General features: G+C 33.1%; 1 protein-coding gene across 2 annotated transcripts in view; it reads right to left on the bottom strand.

The window, feature by feature from the left end:
• Window positions 1-15,693, bottom strand: part of LOC138698428 (FHIP family protein CG3558-like) — a 72,304-nt gene that overhangs the window by 33,452 nt on the left and 23,159 nt on the right. The window contains exons 7-8 of one of the 2 annotated variants that reach the window (XM_069824320.1): window positions 9,969-10,016; window positions 32-199 (exon numbers count right to left, since the gene is read on the bottom strand). In XM_069824320.1, coding sequence (XP_069680421.1) covers window positions 32-199; window positions 9,969-10,016 — 216 coding nt within the window. The remainder of the gene's footprint in view (window positions 1-31; window positions 200-9,968; window positions 10,017-15,693) is intronic. The other variant, XM_069824321.1, reaches the window with a different exon arrangement.

Here is a 15,693-nt window from a genome sequence, read left to right as displayed (position 1 = left end):
CTATTATGACTTAATTCCGAAATATAATTACCCGAGACTTGGTGTTAATCCTTTGGATGAGGCTGTCAAGGATTCTTTCTCCATCATATTTATCTTCTAGCAAGAAACGAACAAATGAATACAGAAGACCTGGATCTGTTATGCTTCTCAAGAACAGATCGAAATATGCGGTGGCTGCAACCAATTCTTCCACAGTGCTCTGAAATACGTCATTAATACCTTTATAATCCATGGCAAAAAATATCTAAAAGCAAAATAATGTTCCATAAAATTTATGAAAGTATAATATTAATAATATAATACATATAATATGTACACAAAATTTATGACTGTATTTTAATAGAAGTAGTGTAACAAGAGTGGAGAGGAGAAAAACCTTAGCATCTAGACATGCTCAATTTATATTGATTTTAAAAAATTCGCACCCCCAACCTCCAAATCATCTTTTTATTGTCCTTTCTAATAATAGGGCCTATCATGACACCACACACTGACCACTAGTTCTGTAACGTCTTGTTTGCTCTGTACATGGATATACGAAATGCAGATGCAAACAAGTTCTTATGAAAAGTAATTCTACAAAATATGGAGACCTCAAACATTAAAATTACTAACATATTTTTCTTACACAGATACTAATATAAACTGTATTTTTTTACATTTTAACTCTACTCGTCAATCCAATTTATTTAATTTACTTATTGAAGTACATGTATTTAATTCTCGCAAAAAATTAATGCCTATTCAAATAACTATAAATGACTCCAGATGTAGTAACATATGGAAAGATAAAAACTTTTCCAATTCAAGGGCTATTTCACTTCTCTTTCTTTCGCTTTTTTTTTAAACTCAAAATAAAAATTTCAGTTGTTATCTCTTATCCCCCTAAATCTTAACTACAATTTTTTTCTCGTCTTGAACATAATTTTTTTTATTTTACATTTTAGTAAGTTTTTCATCTTTCTAATTCTTTAGGAATTTTTATATAACATATAAAATTTCATAAAAAGCTTAAAAATTAAAAAAAAAAATGTTAAAATTATTAAATAAAAGTAACATAACTTATACAACCAGTGTCGAAACAGTACCATCCAGTTGCATAAGGTATATTACGGTTTTAAATAATTTTAACACTTTTAAAAGTTCTTAAAATTTTTAAATATAATCTTATATATTAATAACAAGTGTCAAAGTGAACCTCAAGAAGAATTAATTTTTATACATTCCGTTACTGTTGTATAACTTTTGTACAATTAATTATTAGTCCACAATCTTTACATTATTTACTTTCTAAAGAAACTTTTAAATTCAACACTCCTAACATGTGAATGCAAGCATAGGATAATTCTGACTTTGTTACATATTTTTAAAGATGACCAAGGTGATCAATATGAACAATTTACATATAGGAACCCATGTCTGGAAATGTTCTGTTTGGCAGTTACAAGCCTTGATATGTGTAATCAATATAGCCAGCTAGAACTGAACTCAAGGCCATATTTCTGAAGTTCAGTTACAGACTCCCTGTTCCTATGAACATTGGTGAATTCTTATAAATATAAATATGGTATCGACTAGTTAGCATCATATATAATACTTTAACTTAACTGATAACTTTGCACTCTTCTTTCATTTCCATTTGTCCTTCCATAAATGAAATGGATATCAGTAAGTTTTCTTAATGTCAATCTTCCCATGTTAACAAGACACTAAATAAACCAAAACTGTCTGTAGGTAATGTTTAACCCAAATAAACGTAACGTCATACAAGGACAACTACATACAGAATGTAACAAAAAGGTATGTCAAAACTTTAGGGAAATATTTCTCACATGTAGAAGATGAAAATATGTTATACAAACATGGGTTCGAAAATGCTTTATTTCCGTGTTAGAGCTCATTTTCTACAACTAGTCTTCCCCCAGTTTACAAATAAGAGTTTGTAATCTGACTGTAGTAGTGTTTACGTCTGATTAGTGGTAGTGGGGTCGTGACGTAATTCTTAGGTTCACAACCAATGTTGATTTGCAACTGTACGTACATAGGTCGTGCAGCTCACTTCACTGCTTGACTATGTCGGTTGCTAAATGAAAGGTTCCATGACAGATGGATAGGGAGAAGTTTACCAATTCCTTGGCCTCCACGCTCTCCGGACCTAAACCCACTAGACTTTTACTTATGGGGGCATTTGAAAGCTCTTGTTTATGAAACCTCGGTGCAAGATGTAGAGAGTCTTCACACCTGTATTGTGGAAGGTTGCGAAATAATACGACATTCTTCAGAGATACATCAGCATCTCCGGGATGCAATGCGACATCAATTTGATGCATGTATCCGTGCTAATGGAGAAAATTTTGAACACTTCTTGTAATGCAGAGTTTCTGTGTGTTTTCCATGATATGTACCCAAAGTTGTAGAAAATGAGTTCTAACACGGAAATAAAGTGTTTCTGGACCCATGTTTATATACTATATTTTCATCCTCTACATGTGAGAAATATTTCCCTAAAGTTTTGAGATACCTTTTTGTTTACTCTGTCTAAACTGAGGTGAAGTTTCAGTGCATTGTCTATGAGTTCGTTTCCAGATGGCTATTTTAATGTACATATTCGCATAAACTTTGTAATGTTTACAAAATCACCAGGGATACATCATGGCATACACTGAAGAAAACAAAATCATTTATTTTACCACTGTCCTCCAGTGATCACACACATCACATTCTGCAATTACCAAACACAACATTCCCAGACTTGGGTTCTAAATCGAAAGTTGTTCATAATGATTTCCTTTACCATCTCTAAAAGTCTGTAAAGAAGTCACAGAATCACTCTGTAGAAAGAAATCACACGTTACAGATCATAATATAATACATACTATTATGATGAAAACCCAATGACGACGAAATTTGGTATATTACATGCATGGATTGCAAAATTTAAAAAACGCAGGATAAGTTCTCACACGGACTAGCAGATGCTTCTTCACAGCATCACACGTGCTTACAAGATGTGCTAAATGTTATTTTTTTTTTTTAATCGCTGCATAGAACTTTCTGTTTTGAGAAGAAGTGTGAGAATTGTATGATCATAAGGCATGAAAACGAGCAAATTTCCACTCTTATTCAATTGAAAAATTAACACAAAACCCATTCATACATTTTCTTTCTATCAGACAAAAGCAGTAATTTCACACGTTAAAGAGAGTTGAGGGTTTTCTGAATTCAATTTAAGAAACTGAATGCACTAATATGACAAATTCTTTGGAACAATAGACATTTTTGTCTTTGAACTAACAAACAGAAAACATATAAGACAAATGAACAAAACGGTTGAAAAAGGAACAGATAATTCAAATGTGGTGCAAGAATGAAAGAGAGAGAGAGAGGCAAACGACAATATTTCCTTAGAAGATTTCTTAATAAACTTTTAGCAATAACTATTAGAAGCTACTTGAAAATCTAACCTTTATATTTGGCTACATAAATGACACATAACAAACATTTCTGAAAATTTACTTTTTGTGTACAAACTAAGATTTCAATCTGTGCTAATACAACTATAGTGATCAAGATAGGAACAGAATACTGATTGTAATTCTCTTTATCTAAGAATATTTTATGTAATAATACTAACAAAACACTAACTAAAATCTCTCAGAGCAGAAATGTTTTCTTTTGACCAGTTTAGTAACGTGTACATTTAATGTACAATGTCGCAACGATAAAATACAAAAAGTTTGGAGAAAAGCAAATGCAAAGGATTACACACCACTTGACAAGGTTTAGTTACGAAATACTAAATATGGTTCATCTCCATACAAATTAACTCCCAGAACAAAAAACTAACTTGAATTCTAGATTGACAAAGCTCTGTATCAAGACTTTGATAACGAACTCCCACAAACCTAATTAGTATTTTGAATGATGCCTTTCTCAGCCTAACCAGGAGAATTTTGATACAGTAACCTTACATTAACTTTAGTAATTTTAAAATCACTTTTGTAATTGTCACTATATTTCAGCCTAGCTAAAGGGGTCATTCCCAGAGATTCTTCAAACACTTGCTTAATTTTCCTTTTTTCCATAGTTCTGGTAACAGAAACATCTCATCTGAGTCGTCTTATTTTAATTTTGACAAGTATAAATTTAAATGATAAATTTCTTTATTATTTGGTTCCGTCCATTCTGATGTAATTCGGCCTTCTATAGCAGAAAATATTTTTTATTTTATAAAAATTTTATGTCTAAAAATCTTCACTGTATTTTAATTCAATTTGGTGGTGCACTATATTTCACACGCTTATAAAAGGGCAGGAAAAATTAATGATTTATAATTATACATTCTGTCTTCCTCGAAATAATTTTATATCCACTAGGGTGTAATAGAACCTTCTAATCATCTGTATTAAAATAATGATTTCTTTAGTTTCTGTATTCTATCATATCTTCTTGAAGTTCTGAAGCTGTTATATTCCAAAAAATTACGTCAAAATTTAAAAAGATAAATGTTTTCAATATTACTTTATACAGAAAAAAAGGGATTTTAGCATGCCATATGTCTGTCTGGGTACAGATTTGTACGGATTTTGTTTATATTCAGCATCTATGAGCCAATTAATCTAGGGATAATGCAAAACATATATCATCTTAATAAAAATTAATGGTTCTCTCATAAAAAAAAACCTTAAAATCGGCTCTAATAATTTTCTGCCTGAATTGCGCGCACGCACGCACACGCACACGCACACGCACACGCACACGCACACGCACACGCACACGCACACACACACACACACACACACAGAGAAAGAGATGCCTTCATATCCACCAAAATGGAGAATTGCTGTGCGCAGATTAATGCAATGAATGTCTGCAATTATGAATTTCATTAATAATGGTGTAACATAGGTTAAGGGTGTTCGAGAATAAGATGCTTCGGAAAATATTTGGGGTCAATATGGATGAAGTTACAGGAGAATGGAGAAAATTACACAATGCAGAACTGCACGCATTGTATTCTTCACCTGACATAATTAGGAACATTAAATCCAGACGTCTGAGATGGGCAGGGCTTGTAGCATGTAAGGGTGAGTTCAGAAATCCATACAGTGTTAGTTGGAAAACCTGAGGGTAAAAGACCTTTGGGTAGGCCGATACACAGATGGGAGGATAATATTAAAATGGATTTGAAGGAAGTGGGTTATGATGGTAGGGACCGGATTAATCTTGCTCAGTATAGGAACCGATGGCGGGCTTATGTGAGGACGGCAATGAACCTCCAGGTTCTCTAAAAGCCATTCGTAAGTAAGTAAACTAATAATGTTTTTTTTTTTCATGGAGACATACTCTTTCCCGCTTTATATCCAAATCTGTGTTGTATTGGACCATTCTGTATCAGGATTTTACTGTAGTAGTTCAATAATATAAGCTACAAACAGAAATATTATTGGTAACATGACAACTGAACTGTGATACATATAAAACATATGGTAAGAAATTGTCACCTTCAAGACACTAATTTTTTTTTTTCTTTAACACTCATCTAAAAACTGTTACTATTTTAATCAGCAATGTAAGCCCAAACATTTCTGCTCTTAAGTAAGGCAATAAAGATCTAAGTCCTATCATTTTATCAAATGGTAAATATAATCACTTCTTAGACTAGTTCTGGTTAATTTTCATGCCTACTAAGAGCCAAGCAATGTAATAAGTGGAAACATACAAGCAGAACATGCACACAAACTACTAAGGCAAATTAAACATTAACAAGCTGCACATACCCACTTCATATTTTTAATAATATTATTAACAAGAAAACACACACAAAATTATTCTGTGTATCAAAGAAGTCACTCCGCCACCCAAAGCAAAAATACAGTATTTACTGATTTGTTCATACATTTTTATTTAATTTTAAGAGAAAGATTAATTTCAAATAAACATTTTAATATGTATTTTATTAACAGTGTTATAAAAATTATATTCCAATCTTTTAATTCAATGAGTGAAATGCAGAACAGGGACAGTTATGAGAAAATATATACATATCTTTTGCAGATTAAAAAACAATGAACGACTTCAATTATCCATGAATTTCTGTAGAAATAAGCAATGCATTACAAAGATGAAAGTGTAAATAACAATAATTATAATTAAAATTGGAATGGTGAACAGTTACAAAGAAAGAAGCAAATTAATAACTATCAATATGAAAAAAAAAAAAAAAAAAAAAAATGTACCGGTATATAATATGTTTGCAAAATGTGATGTGCCAATATGTTCATTCTCACAGTGAACTGACATTTGATAATCACAAATCAGGTATGGCGAAACTTATTTTTCTGTGGCTGTGGAATTTCAATTTTCGTCACTGTTGAACATCATTACATTAAATTATATCGAAATAATTATACTAATCGTTGTTTCTGCTGGATCATCTACCATTACATTTCTCTTTAATGACTAATATTCGAACAATCTCGAGTAAAGGCTGGCTTACAATAAGCCAGGAACGGAAATGACGAGAACGGAAATAATGTTAAAATAAATGTATTTAAATATGAGCATTCACATAACGAGAAACTTGCCGGAGCCTGGAAACGGGAATGTGAAAGTTATTTGTGAATGCTCACATTTAAATACATTTTAACAATACTTCCGTTCTCATTTCTGTTTTATTGTGGACCACCCTTAACCAGTCACATGTCCGACTGTTTAGTTTTGAGGGCCCACTGTCCGGTAGCATAGAGATCTAAGAGTATGTCATTTGTTCATTTCAACTCGAAGCCAGGTAAACAAACATGGCATGTCATGGTAACATTCGTTTCGATGTTAACCAAATTTAAGCAAAATTTACTAACATTGTTTTATAAAGTTCCATAATAAATATAATGGATTTAACCATTTTTATTAAATTAAATCAATGTGTTAGTGTTATGTGATCATATTTCTTGTAATACGTAAATTTTCTGTAAGTTGTTATAGCCTTAAAGTAATATGTTTATATGTCACTTGTTTTTTGTTTTTTAAATCATCTATTATAGCATGGATTTAAATGACTAGATTATAGTTGTTTTGGTAACAGCTGCAGTTTTATGGAGTGAATTAACGACAATTATCGATGATCCATCATATACAAATTTGGAAAATAATAAAGAAAAGTGATTATAGTGACTTGAAAAGACTATTTATTAACAATCGTAAAAAAAACATTTAAAGAGTGTATAAATAAAATTATTTTTAATGTGGTACTGTATCATATTAATTAATTAAAAGTAGGATGTATTACTTTCGTCATACTTCCCATCTAGCTAGAGGAAGTTTGTAAAAAAAAATTAAAAACGAAGAAAATTTCTCACTTAAAATAATAATAATAATAATAATAATAATAATAATAATAATAATAATAATAATAATAATAATAATAATAATAATAATATTTACAGTGGGCCACAAAAAAACCATCTTTTATTCGCAAACAGCCATGGGCCTTACTGTAAATGTTATAGAGTCAAACGGCTAACAGTTACTTATGAGATACGTTTGTAAAAGTTCTCTTTTGGCACGACTATAAAGTTTGTTAAAAGAGGCGAAGTCGAGTTTCACAAATATACGAGAACCAAAAAGATAACTTTATAAATGTGTATCATGCAAGGTTTTTTCTACGATAGCACAAGATTACATTAAACAAAATATTTAAAGTTGAGGAAGTTATAAGATCACAATGTCATGACCATCTAAACTCAGAACCATTAAGAAATAAGTATCCATGGAATTACTGCCCGTTTTATACAAGATCACGATTTCACGGCTGTCTGAACTGCCATAATCAACAAAGTGGTTAAAAAAAGTTGAATGTTACTTCTTGTTGTATTAGGTTTGTTCCAGCAAGCAATTCAAAATGGATTCCGAACTAATACCGAACTTCTTTTGACGCATGCACCAGTTGTATATGGTGTCAGAACTAGTTCGTGATTTTACGTTGTTAAAATGTTTCTTGAACTCTTCTTTCACGTCTTTGGAGTTTCTTCTCATATTAAAATTATATTCATCTTCCAAACTTATCACCTTCCAAATCACTCATGATCGACTATTTTTTTATTTTAACCTGCCTTGTGTCGAAGCATTTTAACCATAACTTCAGATTAAACCATCTGCACATGCGTCAACAGTTCAGAATTTTTTCCAGTTTTGCTCTTCATCAAGAACCAATTTCACTAATTCCGAACGAGTTCTAAAGCAGATTGGAACAGGGAACTGGGAGTTCAGTAACGGTTTGGAATCATTTCTAGTCTTGTTGAAACACACACTGAGCTACTGCGCATGAACAGGCAGTTCAGAATCGATTCCGAACCGTGCTTGAACAAACCTATTGAGTACTACATGTAAAACTTCAGAATAATAACAGCTATGCGTAAAATTTAGATATGAATTTTACATTTGTTACCTATTTGTGTTAATGTGTAGCCTAATATTTAAGTAATGAAAGATCGAGGTAATACATTAATTTCTTACTGAATGAAGTTTGTACACTGAATATTACATTTTCTTTAGTACTGGTATTGCGTAAAATTAACAGCAATGTGTGAAGTGATTACTTACTTTTTTACACATTAGTGTTTTAAAGGCTCACTTTAAGCACTGATAACAGTAGGTAAAATGCAACTTACGCAATCGTAGAAAAAAAATATTACTTATTATTTATGGACAAACATATTTTGCTCACTCGTTAAATACAGTTTCTTCTGTGTTAGGGCTGAAGCAAATATTGCTGCACTACTGCAGCTGTTTTCTTTAAGGAAAAAAAAATGCAGTTGATGAACATTTTAGGACAACTGAAAAGTAAATTCAATTTTCATTTGCAACTATAAGCATCTACCTCGGGGTTATAATAGTTTTTAGCTTATATTTACATCCAATCATGATGCAAATAACGTTATTTAACATCATAGATGTATGTGCTTATATTCAATATTCTAGCACATACAAAATCCTGTAGCTAATACTAATGTAGCAAAGAAGATTCAACATAAGATTCCATTCCATTACAAGAGTGTGAAAATCTACATATTAATGCATCTTAACCAGTCCTTGGTGGTCGAATGGTTACCATGCTTGTCGTTACATACGACTCACGCAATGTTGCCACACTTTCAACTGTTTTTCGGCGACAATTTCTTTAGCTTTTCTACTGCTTAAACAGGAATTTAGTGATTTTTTCAGAACCTATAGTGACAAAAATAAATTTTCTCTATTGATAAAGAACTGCTGGCAACTTTCCGTGCATTTCAGTTGGCAACACTGTACACGAGGATCGCAAACTGAGACTCTGCCAAGGACGATAAAAATCCTCAACATGGTTTTCTTCAGAAACGAAGTGTTGTTGTTCTTTCTAATGTATAAGTTCTTGGAGTCTTCTTTCACTCTCTTGTTCCTCAGTATAGATTTCTAATTGCTTTACTTTTTTTTTTATTCAAGACTCTCATGATGTGAACGTATTATACATACATAACAAACTAGAGGGGACATACAGCTGAGGGTTCCATATTGTAGACTTACGGCATAGAAAATTACACTGTCCCTGAATGAGAGGGCTCCAGGGAAAATTTACCAGCTGTTTCTCACTCAAATCAAAATTCAACTCTGCTAGATGTCATCCTCACCTATCATCAGGGATTAATAAATTCTGCCTTACAGGTGACCCAACTCAAAATTGGTATTCAACACATAAGATTAGCAATGTCTAGTAAGGTGTATGTGACGATTCTGAAGGCATTAGTAACCAATTAACCAACCAACCAGGTATATCAATCATGTCATTTCCATTGTCAAGAGCGTGCAGGTATATACAGTAGTAACACATTCCATGCATCAAAGGAATGTTAGCTCATTAGAACAGAAACCGGTAGCATTGCAACCAAGGTTAGTGACAGCATAAAGACAAAACCATGACGTGTTGATGTACTGACCGCTTCTTGTGGTGAATCTAAGCGGTCAAGAGAAAGTCCCACAGAGTCCTATAAACGAACGCAGCAGGGACGGACGTAGCGAGCGAGGCAACAAGAGGGAGCGAGAACACACACCACATTTAGCTAGCAACCACCATATTTAAGTTAAGAGCACTTTCCAAATTATATTTTAATTTCATGTATGCAAACCCTTGGAGAATTAGTGATATGAGTCAAGTATAAACAATGTTTACTTAAGCTCTAATGCAAGTTACACATTAATATGTGTAGTTTACCAAATTATAGAAAATTTTGACACACAAATTTATAAAAATACATAAATACAGACATGTCTCAAATTATAACTTAACTAAATACCAATTTTTATCAATTATATGTATTCCCTTTCCGAACTTGTATTTAAAGTTTTTATTTCCACTTTATTTGGATAATGAATTGAGAATTTAATTATTAAATTAAATATAGTTTACACACTAATATTTAAAAAATGCATAAATTAAATAAACATAACCAAAACTCAGTAATTTCAATAATATCATATTTATTATGGAAAGATAAATTTTGTACAGCATTAGTCTGTGTATAAAGTTTTTCCCACAGCACATGCAAATGAAACAGAGAATTTCAATCATAAAATAAAATAAAATAAAATTTACGTAGTTCACCAAACTTTCATAAAATTATGTAAATTATATAAATATGGTCAAGTAAAAAGAGTAACTACCCAATAAACTTTTATTGTAAATGATTTCCTATGTTTTCTTATCATTTATCTTAATGTTTTTTTTTCTTTCAAATTGTCACATAATTGTTTTTAATGATTGTTCTTTGTGAAATGATTAGTAGGCCGATCTATTTAACTCTTATTTAGGGCGGCTTCTGTTAATAAAAATTTATTATTGCCTGACGAAAAGTGACAAATTTTGTCATTTCTGTATATTACTGCCTCAATCCTATGTCAAGTTCTATTTCTTTTTAACAGTAGAACGCAATAAAGAAATGAGAATTGTAATTATAAATTAAATATGATCTAAAGAGTTGTCTGTTTATTGTTATAAAATTACATAAATCAAATAAATACTATCATATCAATGAATATATGAACAACTTTATGTTCATGAAGAACAGTGAACAAATTTTGTTGATTCATTAAGTCCTGTTCTCTGAAAGTACAAGTGAAGTTTCTTTCCCAATTCTTACCACCAGAGAAAGATAATGATATGACCTAATTATGGCCTGAAATAATCCTCATCAAATTTAAGGCAATAATTTTTTTATAAGTTTTACTTCATTATAAACATGCCCAATAATCGTATTGTATGTTACTGAAATTTGCTAAATTCTCCACTTAACTAGATTTAATAATGTGCAATGAATTTACCATATTTTAATTTTTCACTTTTTACTTTAGGAGGAACATGATAGCATCACAATTAAGGCATAATGCTGCAAAGCCAAAAGATCACAGATCTGATTCTCAAAGGGGTAGGGACTTTTTCCATTGATCTAATCCTTCCGGCCACACTATGACCATGGGATTTATTCATCCTCTAACAGAAATGAGTAGAGGCATTACCTTGGGTGTAAAGGTGGTGGCCACATAGGACTGTCATTCCTACTGCCATTAACTTCCTGCCACCCGATTGCTTTACAAAAAAATTACAGAAGATATATTATATATACTACATTACTTTGAATTTAAAATATTTATTATCTTATAGAGAACTTACTTTTCATATATAAATTAGTTTGAACTAACTGTATCTAAAATGAAAGGGAAGCCAAAACTGTCTGAAAATTACTACAATTACTGGTTTATAAAGTCTTTTTTTTTTTAGGCTTTACACTCAATAATAATACTTAGAAGCAAAATAACCTTAAGAGCTCTATCCACAAGTCCAGATTGTTCTGTATCATTATAATATAAAGGATATTAAAAATGTATTTTATATTTGTCTTTTGTGGGCAATATCATTTAAAGTAACATATTTCTGAAATATTTTCTTTTTTTAACTAGAAAAACAAGGGAGCCAAGATTTTGTTTATCATAAGGAAACTGAACATAACTTTTTAATGAATTTAAATACTATTATAGTCACAATCATGCCATGGTATGAAAGAAAATTACGCAATCTCGAGCGGGAATCGAACCTGCGACTTCCTGTTCTCCGGTCAGGCGCTCTACCACTGAGCTATCGAGTTCGTCTCACACCAAAGGCTTGGAATTATCCTTTCATACTGGCAACTCTGTTATAGAGTACTGTCCATAGCGTCTGATCTAGTCAGCACTGCTTATGGGTGTATGTCACATCAATGGACGTATATACGTCACCAAACATCGTAAGATGAAGATTACAACTTTTTATACGATGGATATAGAAACACTGTTTAACCCATTAACTTCCCACACCATCACCAAACAGGGCAAAATTTCACGTGCAATTATTATTTTAGAATTTGTAAACCTTAAAATAAAATGTTTCTTATATACAAAACAAGTTTAATATGTACAAAGACATAACCTAACTATACATAAATTACCAGGTGGCTCAAATATAAACGGGACTGATTTGTTTTAGAAAATACTGTACTACAAACTGACCTGTTTTACATATTATCCTTCAAAGTAGTCCCCATGGGCTTCTATACACTTTTTCCAGCGTTTTGGCAACTGTTTTATTCCCTTTTCCCGAATGTCTTTTGCTTGGGTGCGTACCTATTCACAAACATGTGACATCACTGCATTGTTATCTTCAAACAGCACTCCCTCCATGCCAGTTTTAAGTCTCGCAAACAAAAATCACTTGGGGCGATATCTGAACTGTAAGATGGGTGGGGCACTTTACTTTCCTGATGGTTTTCATGGTTTTTCTGGCAGTGTGAGGCCTCACATTGTCTTAAAGGAAGGAAATCATATTTCCTCCTGCTTTCCTCTTTGATCGAATCATATTCTTCACTTCTCCCGAAAAAATGTTGGAATAATATTCTGCATTGATGGTCCTGCGTTCCTGAAGGAAATCAAGATGGATAACTCTCTTCCAATGCCAAATGAATGTTGGCATTACTTTTCCAATTCATTTTGTTTTCAGATAAATCTAGTTTGTTTTTTTTTTTAGTTTTTTTTTTATTAAAAAAAAAAGATAAATCTTATAGACTGAATTTGAAACTTTTATTATATTACTTTTCCAGCTGAGATTGTCCTCCTTGGTTTCTTAAGTTTTGGAGAACCGCTATGGTGCCACTCTTTCGTTGATTGTTGAGACTCAGGAATGAAATAGTGGACCCAAGTTTCATCAGTGATGACTATGGATTTCAGAAATAGTTTTCCTGCTTCAAACCATCCCAGGAGTTGACTGGCCATCTGCATGCGTACCATTTTGTTTTCATTGGTAAGTGTGCGTGGGACCCAATGGGCATTCACTTTCCTGTAGTGCAAATGTTTTTGCACGATAGTTTGTACACTACCAATACTTATACTTAATACTGAAGTAAGTTCTTTTACACTAATGCATCTGTTCTCCCATGTAAGCACATTAGCATGGTCAATATTGGTTGGGGTGATCAATGTTTGCAGTCGACGAGTATGCAGCATGTTCTCCAATCTCTCTCTTCCCTCTCTGAAGGTTTTACACCATTCAAACACTCAGGTTCTGGAGAGACATGCTTCTCCAAACTGTTTTTCGAGTCTCTGGAGAATTTCCGATGCTGGACTCCTTTCCCAGTAAGAAACTTGATAATAATGCGTTGTTCCATGCTAACTGGCACTTTCTGTTCACTCATCCCTCTACCAGAGTTCAGACAAGACTGAACATGCTCATAACTACCTAAGAGGGAGGGGAGGGAAGCAACGTCTCCCTTTCAAGGTCAGTAACGTGCTGGATGGGGTTTTATGTTTGTAAAAAAATCAGTCCCATTTGTATTTTAACCGCCTTGTGTAAGTGGTTGGTGGACAAAAGTATGTTACAAATCAGCAAATTCCATTCCCTGTCTTTCCAACTCTTTGTACAAATGTGTAATCTTGACTACACTACGTGGTTCTATATGCTATCCCCATTAACCACCACCTAAATTACTTAATTCTCAACTACTTCGAATCAGTTAGTCTAACGAAAATAATTGACATAAAACAAGCTAAAATTAAGACTGTCGAAAAAGAATCTATATTTTGAAGCTATAATCAAAGAATTGTTTCATGGTTGCACCCAGAGGGGAATTTACCAATAGGCTATAGAACAGAGCAGGAAATTTTAGGAGCAATAATTTTTTAAGGGACCTTTTACCTCTGTTATAACAGCTAGGTTTGCACAGAGAATGAGTGGTTGTTGAGATGATTATGGAGCTCAAGCATCAGTGGTATGATCTGTAGAGGGGAAATGTAGCCCTTCATTATGGCCTAAACACCTCCAATTGAATTCAGGAATAATTGCTCTGGTGAACATAGCTTTTCTTGTTTACAGCGAGTTAATTATTTACGTTAAAAAACATGAGGACAGACTTAGTGCTCCAGCTATTCTTAATATTAAGCAGAATTGTTGTGATCATTGCAATATGACGATCTAATAAATCAATTTGCTAGTCAAACATCAAAAAGTGATAGTTTAGGAATTTTGTCAATGTAACTGACACATGCATGTTTGTTATGGTAATAATTATGTACTGTGATACATGATCGTCTGCATAATGTTTAAATACACAATAAAACAGCCTACAATTTTCACTGGCATGAAAAGAGCCAAATACGAGGTGCGTCCATAAAGTAACTTTCCCACTCGTCCCACAGCTAGCAAACCATATGTTGTGCGAAGCGACTGTGTGTACGTGATAGAGTAATGCCCTGGCATGGCACATGTGCTAGCGGAACTTCTGAGTGCTCTCAGTAGCTTCGTTTCATTGGTTGAAGATGGATGCACCTATTCCAGCTCCCGCCATGTGTGAAGTTTTTGAATAAACAGGGCATAGTGCCGATTCAAATTTATCGTCAGCTGTGCCAGGTCTATGGGCCTAACGTCATGAGCAAGCAGATGGTGCGTTGCTCCACAAGGTCTTCTGTGATGATGGTTAGCCTCCCACTGAGCTCCTCATCATGCACATTTTGGCGTCCTGCTGAAAATTGTCTACAGCAGCAACGCACCATCTGCTTGCTCATGACGTTAGGCCCATAGACCTGGCATAGCTGGCGATAAATTTCAATCGGCGCTATGCCCCGTGCATTCAAAATCTTTATCACTAATCGCACTTCACACGTGGCGGAAGCTGGAATAGGAGCGTCCATCTTCAACCAATGAAACGAAGCTACTGAGAGCACTTGGGAAGTTCCGCTAGCGCATGCGCTATGCCAGGATATTACTCTATCACATACACACAGTCGCTTCGTGCAACATATGGTTTGCTAGCTGTGGGACGAGTAGGAAAGTTACTTTATGGACGCGTCTCATATCTATAGGAAAAAGACCAGAGCAGCCAAAGCTTCGCATCTGCCTCAGATTTCGCCACTGCCTAGTAGCTATGTTGTCTACAGTTTTCAAAAAGGATTTTTCAAATATAGTGGAAAAAAAAAAAAGTGCAGTTGTGTTATATGAGATCAATGGTATCACATTATTATTTATATAATTAAATTTGGATAATTTTATTGAAATCTGAGATACTGTCAGTAATTTTTACTGACTGAAAGTTGCCGTCACTAACTTCACTATATAGGTATAAATGCAAAATAGTAAATGGACTA

Source organism: Periplaneta americana, chromosome 4 (assembly GCF_040183065.1).
Source record: "Periplaneta americana isolate PAMFEO1 chromosome 4, P.americana_PAMFEO1_priV1, whole genome shotgun sequence".
Taxonomy (NCBI): Eukaryota; Metazoa; Arthropoda; class Insecta; order Blattodea; family Blattidae; genus Periplaneta; species Periplaneta americana.
This window is presented reverse-complemented; position numbering and strand designations above follow the sequence as displayed.